Source organism: Mastomys coucha, unplaced genomic scaffold (assembly GCF_008632895.1).
Source record: "Mastomys coucha isolate ucsf_1 unplaced genomic scaffold, UCSF_Mcou_1 pScaffold7, whole genome shotgun sequence".
NCBI lineage: Eukaryota > Metazoa > Chordata > Mammalia > Rodentia > Muridae > Mastomys > Mastomys coucha.
The window spans coordinates 86,390,836-86,398,701 of NW_022196913.1; the positions used below are offsets into that span (position 1 = coordinate 86,390,836).

General features: G+C 35.3%; 1 protein-coding gene across 6 annotated transcripts in view; it reads right to left on the minus strand.

The window, feature by feature from the left end:
- Csmd3 (CUB and Sushi multiple domains 3) overlaps positions 1-7,866 on the minus strand; it is a 1,179,548-nt gene that overhangs the window by 305,261 nt on the left and 866,421 nt on the right. For all 6 annotated transcript variants that reach the window (XM_031358937.1, XM_031358936.1, XM_031358940.1 and 3 more), the window contains one exon: positions 7,062-7,264. In XM_031358937.1, coding sequence (XP_031214797.1) covers positions 7,062-7,264 — 203 coding nt within the window. The remainder of the gene's footprint in view (positions 1-7,061; positions 7,265-7,866) is intronic.

Here is a 7,866-nt window from a genome sequence, read left to right on the forward strand (position 1 = left end):
ATATACTCTCTTTCCAGGGTACTGGAGACAGATGAATTATATAAATAAATAGTGTAAACATGAGGCTGATGATAGGTTGCTTGTGTACTGTGATGAATAATATTGGGTGTCACCTTGATACACTTGGGAAGAGGAAACCAGAGTTGAAGAACTGCCCCTATCAGATTGACCTGGGCACATATCTGTGGGTCATTTTAGTGATTGCTAATTAATGTAATAGGCCCCAGCCCACTGTGGGTAGAATCATTCCTAGGCAAATGGGCCTATTCTTATAGAAAAGATGGCAGAACAAGCCATGGGAAGAAGCCAATCGTGGCATTTCTCCTTGGTCAGTCTCTGCTTTGGTTCCACTGTGAGATTTTGCTTTGACTTTCCTCAGTGACGTAGTGTGTAACCTGTAAGCTTTTTGTGGTTAGAACAGGACACACAGGTTGAAATCTGCCAGTGTCTTATCACACAAACAGAAAGCAAACTAGATCAGGTACATAATGCAGAGGTTTTGCATTTAATAACAGAACTTTTCAGTTTCAAACTGGACTCAAAGCATTAAATACTTTTAAACAGTAAAGTGATATGCAGTTTTTTACTTCTGACAGCCGGCCAGGCAGAAGTATGGAGAAAAATATGGAGGGATAATGAAGTGAATGGCTAGTTGACTGTCACCCAGGGCATCAAACAATAATGAGGACAGGAACAAAGGCAATGGTGTCATGCAGTCCTTTTAGGCTGTCAGACTTCAACCTATCCTAGTGAAGCCATCTATTTCTTTGAGAATTTTCAACAGTTGAAGTTATGAGCCTTAGTGTTTTGTATTACCCAGCAGGTACTGATTCTTAATGGAGAGGTCAAAGAATGAAGAGCAGAGAGAATGCTCTGTCAAAATCAACTATTCTGTGGGCAAATGACAGCATGATACCTCCCTGTAGAACTGAAGTGGAACAAGACAGGCAGATTACAAATTTAAGTAGGGGATATAGAGGCTGACCTGCTGAGAAGCCAGGACAGGGTTTAGGACAGCATGAGGTGGCAGTGTCAGACTTAAGTAGCTCTGATTAAGCAGAAGTGCCTTGCAGATTATAACACCAAGAGGCAAAGCGACAGAATCTACAAAGTATGAACAGATCATGAAATAGAAGCCATGAGGCTGCTGATGGTGGCTTGGTGAAGACTGTAACATTGCTATGCAACTTGGCATTTCAGTTAAATTCACATTATACTGACTTTTGTGAAACGAATTTCACTGTTTATATTTTTTTTGAAGGACATTTCCTGTTTGTCTATCTCATCCTTTTGTTGCTTATTACTATAAATCCAAGTGTTTAAAATAATTTTATTGTATTTATTATACTAAAAATCTGACATGTATGCTAAGCCATCACCCCATCTCCCACTAATTCTCTCAGTAGATAATTAATGAGGTGAATGAGTTTATTTGTCTAAGTTAGCTGGGTACTTTCAAGAAATAGCTTAGAAAATGTGAAGACTATTCTTAGATCCCTACCTGACTACATCTGGAATGAACTAAAATTCAGAAATGGAGGGCACATTTGTGAGATATTTTCTTCTTGGTTTGAAGTAGATGAATTACTTCTAATCCAGAACTTTGACATAGGAATATGACATCTTTGATCTGGACCTTGAAGTAGAACGATATACCTTTAATACGGGTCATACCTTCAACTGGAATTCTATATAAGGATACAGAAGAGGGTAGCTTTTGCTTTTTAGCTGCTAGCCATTGACTTGCTAGCACATCCATTTCTCCACTGGGATTGGAGCCTCCCTCTTTGGATTCCAGCATGTTCATACTGAAGCCCCACTGAGACATCCAGGTTTGTAGGACTAAGCAACTACTAGCTAACATTGTTGGATTAGCTGGACTTCAGTCTGTAAGTCACTCCATACATATACAATCACCCCTTATGTTCTATGACTATAGAGAAAACTGACTAGTACAGCAGATGAAACGTATCTGTTACTTATGTAACATGGATGTAAGTTACTTGACCTTTGTTTTATCAGCAAATATCTCTCACTTGGAGTGGCCCTGTGGTAGGTGCTAAAGATAACACAGAAAATAAACTGATGTGTTATTTTTAATCTAGGTACAAAAATGACAGAATCTGTCCTCAAGAGTAATTTGTGACTAGAATGAATGTGAAATTTCTTGTATTAGCTAGACGTCATGTGTACATTCTCTGTTCCTTCTTTTATAAACAATAAAATACCTTACATGTGTGCAAAAATTATCAGACATCTATAACCTTTATATCTTTTTAAAAATAACTTCATGGTTCCTCTCTGTACTATTATTACCATTATAATTATGAAAGTTATAAATATTTTGATGGCATAAGATAAAATTTGTCTTCTTTTACTAAGCTAATTATAAGAAGTTGTATCTAAAACACAGTAGAAACTGTCAATCAATAGAATTCTTCTGCGGAGACTTAAGACCTGTGTAACAGGTACATGGAAACAACTTCTGTTAGACAGTTTTTCCTTTTTATTTACACTCATAAAGCAGGAAAAGAATGGATGCTCATTAAAAATCCTGACTAATACAGAAGTGGAGGCTCACAGCCATCCATTGGACCGAGCCCAGGATCCCCAATGAAGGAGCTAGAGAATGGACCCAAGAAGTTGAAGGGTTTGTAGCCTCATAGGAGGAACAACATGAACTAACTACTATTCTCAGAGCTCCCAGGGACTAAACCAGCAACCAAAGAGTGCACATGGTAAGACTCATGGTTCCAGCTGCAGATGTAGCAGAGGATGGCCTAGTTAGTCATCAATGGGAAGAGAGGCCTTTGGTCCTGAGAAGGCTCTATGCCTCAGTGTAAGGGTATGCCAGGGCCTGGAAACCAGAGAGGGTGGGTTGGTGAGCAGAGGGAGGGAGGAGAGAACAGGGTTTTTTTTCAGAGGGGAAAGGAGGGAAGGGGATATCATTTGAAATGTAAATAAAGAATATATCTAATAAAAAAGTAAAAAAAAATGAATAAAATATGAATTATGTTTTTCTAAATTTCCCTAGTTGAGGAGTTTTTAAACATATTTCTTGAGATTTTTCTATCTGAAAAATTATAAAAAAAAACCTTGCATATAATTAATTATTGTCCTTACCAAAATCTATTTTACATAGATATTTAGGTAAACAAAGGAATTCATAATGTATTTGGTACAGTAAAAATCATAATTAAAAGCTCTCTAGGAAAGTGCATTGCAAAATAAGTTATTCTGATCTTTATTTGAAAACATGACAGTGAGCACAAGACTAAGTGACATTTTATCCAAGAAGAAGCAGTAATGCTAAAGCACGAGCAAAATTTAAGTACAATATATCAGAAGTAACTTTTTAGGAGAAGGAAATTTTAATGATTAAAAATCAGGGGCAGCAGTCTCCATGGTGTGAAAGGTTTGTGTGCGTGTGTGTGTGTTTGTGTACATGCAAGTGTGTCTATATGATATGCATATGTAGATTTACTTGAACAAAGGAAAGATACATTTGTAGACTTTTGAGAATTAATATGCTTAATATGTGATCCTTAGTATACTCTATTAGAGTGATTACATGGGTGGAATGAATAAATATATTTCTAGGAAAGAAGAAGTTAAATGGACTTTGGAGTGGCCAACTGTCACCTGCAAGCTAACTTCATCTACACTGGTGGATACTTAACCCAGTAGTTAATTAATTAAGTTAATTCAAGGTAGGGTTATGGAGGCAGAGGAAGTCAGATTTCTGAGTTCAAGGCAAGCCTGGTCTGCAGAGTGAGTTCCAGGACAGCCAGGATTACACAGAGAAACCCTGTCTTGAGAAATCAAGGAAGGGTTATTTGAGAAGAAATCTCAATTGAGAAAATGCCTCCATAGGATTGTGAATGTGACTATAGGACACTTTTCTGGATTTAAGTTTGATGTGGGATAGATCTGTGCATTGTAGATGGAGCCACCACTGGGGTGGTTCTCGAGGGATGTATGAGAAGTCAGGATAAGCAAGCCTGTAAGCAGCAGTCCCCATGGCCTCTGCTTTCGTTCCTGCCTACAAAGCCCTGGCCTACTGAACAAATGCCCTGACTTGTTTCACGGATTGTGACCTAAGAGTTGTGAGCTGAAATAAACCCTTTCATCATCTTCAATTTGTCTTCAAACTGGGTTCTTTATTATACAAATAGAAAGCCTAATTAAAACGCATGGTAACTCTTCTCTCTTTTATGCTATTGTTCTCTTGCCTCTTGACCCCTGGCTTCCCTCCCCCAACCCCCACCCCTACCCAAAATGGCCATGGCTGGCCTTTGCTTCTCTACACTCTTCTTTTCTACACCTCTCTCTGCCTCTGCTACCTTCTTAACTCCCCTCTCCATGACCTATATTCTACACTAAAAAAACCCAAAAACCATAAATCAAAAAACAAAACAAAACAAAACAAAACAAAAACAAAAACAAAAACAAAGAAACCGCATGGTAAAAAGGCAAACGTACTTTTCCAATAGGCAAGTATGAACTTTTTCTTTGCTTCATTCCTTCTCACTGTTCAAATTGTCCTGAATACCATTCTTTGAGTACAGGGTCCCTTTTGGTGGAGTGTTTTAATCATGATCCAGATGACAAATTGACTAATCTATATTATTATTCAAAATGTATACCTAATTTTTTTCTCTAACACATAATATATATATATATATATACATATGTATATGCATATATATCAGTATATATCTACAATAATATATATGTGCATATATCTTTGTAATAATGACACAACAGTAATAACTGTTAAACATTTTTTAATTTATCAAGCCTGATATTCATCTACTTTCAGATACAAGTAGACCATGTTCTAGATATCTGGTAGTTTATATGACTGTTAATAAAACAGTTGACTTTCCAGCCTCTGTGTACTTATCTATGAAATCGATGCTAGCAGATATTTTTTACAGATATGCTGGGATCAAATGAAATTTTGTATTCAATGCAAAATTGAGGGATCTTGGCAATAATCAAGACATCATGCATGAAAGTAACAATTTTTTTTTCATTTTAGAAGCTAAGTAAACATATACAATATTACAAAAGATGTTCAGGAGAGAATTTCATGTTAATTAATCTTATCTATGAACTACTTATGAACTGAGTGACTACAATATGTGGATTGGAAGAGTCAAGCAGTAGTGCACATTTCTGACCGTCTATTATAAAGACATTCATTTAAGACTTAGTATGACAAGTGTTTCTAAAACTTTAACATGACCTATAAATACAATGCATTTAAATAAGCCTCTCATTTTACAAACAAATGTTTATAACCCTCCCCCCAACCCGGAAAGAATTAAGAACTAGGTGGACTTTGGATTCACTGGTACATACCTAAGCACATTTCACAGTAGTCTATACAGAGCCCTATCATGGCCGCCATTTAAAGTACTAACTGTAGTACTAATGTAGAGAAACCAAAGCTGTTGTTAAACTACCATTAGAAAGAATGAAGGCTGAACACTTCTCTGCCATCTTATTTATACTTTAAAAACCTTAGTAAATAAAAAGAAAAACACAGAAATAAAATAGACTCATGTGATACAAGACATGAAAAATAAACAAACTCATGAAACGATAATATTTGAGTGATTGTTTTCATAGAATTAGACATTCACTATTTCAGTGAAGCCACAGTGTAGCTGTAGCCATGACTGTCCTTTTCTTTGGGTGCTGGAGATCTAAATTCAAGCTCTCATACTTTCAGAAAAAGTACTTTTATCTACTAAAACAACTCTCTATTCCCTACTCTGATTTCCTTTTCTTTTAGTGAATAATAAAATATGAAATAAAATGCATAAACCATAGTATGTATTTTATTAACTGTATATTAATAATCATCACAATACAATCCATAATAAATGTCTATTTTCATTTATTAATATATCATTATTATGTGTAAAATATTATTAATATTATGATATACTATTCAGCTGGTTATTTTGAAAATATTATATAAAATAAAAATTAAAAATAAATAGAACTAGATGTAGATATTTGCACCCAATCAAAGGACAGCAGCTGCTGACTCCTATGGTTGAATTACGGGAAAGCTGGAAGAAGTTGAGGAGGAGGGTAACCCTGTAGGAGGACCAGCAGTGTCAATTAACCTGGACCCCAGAGATCTCTCAGATACTGACCAGATAGCATACAACAACTGATATGAGGCCCCCAACACATATACAGCAGAAGACTGCCAGGTCTTGGTTCAGTCAGAGAAGATTCACCTAAACCTCAAGAGACTGGAGGCACCAGGGAGTTTAGAGGTCTGCTGGGGTGTGGGTGGGGAGTGGGAACATCCTCGTGGAGGTAGGGTAGAGGAGAGGTATGGGATGTGGATCAGTCAAAGGGTGGACTGGGAGGGGAATAAAATCTGGAGTTTAAAAACAAACAAACAAACAAACATTCATTTCCTATTTTTTAAAAAGCCTTTTCATATATTATGATTTTATGTTGTCCCAGGCTAAGTATACTTATTTTGAATATGCATAATATTTCAAGTGTGGAAAATTCCACACCACATCTCATGTAATCAGTCTTAGTGAAAATGCAGGGGCAGAAATAGTTATATGATAATATGTTCAAGCCATATTTCTAGGGTGTATATGGAACATAAATGAATTTTACATTTAGACTGTTGTCTCATTCCTAAAATATCTTTTATGAGTTTAAATATCTTCAAACTCATAAAAATTCCTATTCTGAAGCACTTCTGATCCCAAGAATTTTGAATGAGGTGTGTTCAACTTATACAAGACTTTGTGATATAAGTACTTCTTCAGTGGAATTATTTTAACACTATTATTATTTTAAGGATTATCCCTCTAGATCTGGTAAATAAAAAAACACAGTAAGTTGCATTTATTTTTCCCAACTATATTTTGTTTTACCTTCTGTGACATAGAAAGACAATAACTAATATTTAATATTTATAATACTGAAAAGGAAAATATAGAGGAGTAAATTTTTATGTGATAATTGTACAACATTTCTTTTTGCTTTTAGAAATCAAACAGAAAAAAGCTTACTTGAAAACTGAATTGCAAATCCGGATTTGCTTATATAAAAGTCCGTATCAAACTGGATAGTCACTATGTTGAGGGTGCTATGAATGCCATCAGGAATAAGAGATCCACTAACTTCCTTTAATAGCATCTCATTTTCTGGTGGACCATCCCAAACTCGGAGTATATCATGAGACGCTTCTGTATCGAAAGCAAGAAACTGTAGGCTGTGGGAAAGCCAAACATCTTTGGTTATTTTAAATAAGGAAAAGAACAATATTAACAAAAGAATAGAACAAACATATTGCTGCTTTGAATCTCTGCAACTCTTTTCTAAGACTAAAAAGCAAATTGTGTAATGGCAAGTATCACTAAAAAGAATATATTTGAACAGCAGAATACACTTCCTTAGAAAAGCATTTAATATATGATTTCAACATTACTGCAAAGTATTGTAAGCCTTAACTAGTCAGTTTTTCAATGTTCATAAATTTTGGTAATGAAACTAAATACTTATAAAGGACATTCTATGTTTCAGTTACTTTGAACAAAATGCATTGCTAATATTTTGTCTAATCGCTGTAATGGCCTTATGGAGTAGAAACAACTTTTATCTCAATTTTATGGATGTTGTGAATGGAGTTTAGATATATCAAATAATTGCTGAAAGAGTATCTGTATCACTCATTAAATTTAATTGTCTGACTTCACAGCACATGCTTTTACCACTGTATCATATTAAAGCTGGTCTACTTTGTGCTACTCTGTATAAAATTATCATGTTATTTTGGATTCCATTTTGAAATCTGGCTAAACTCTTTGTATATAT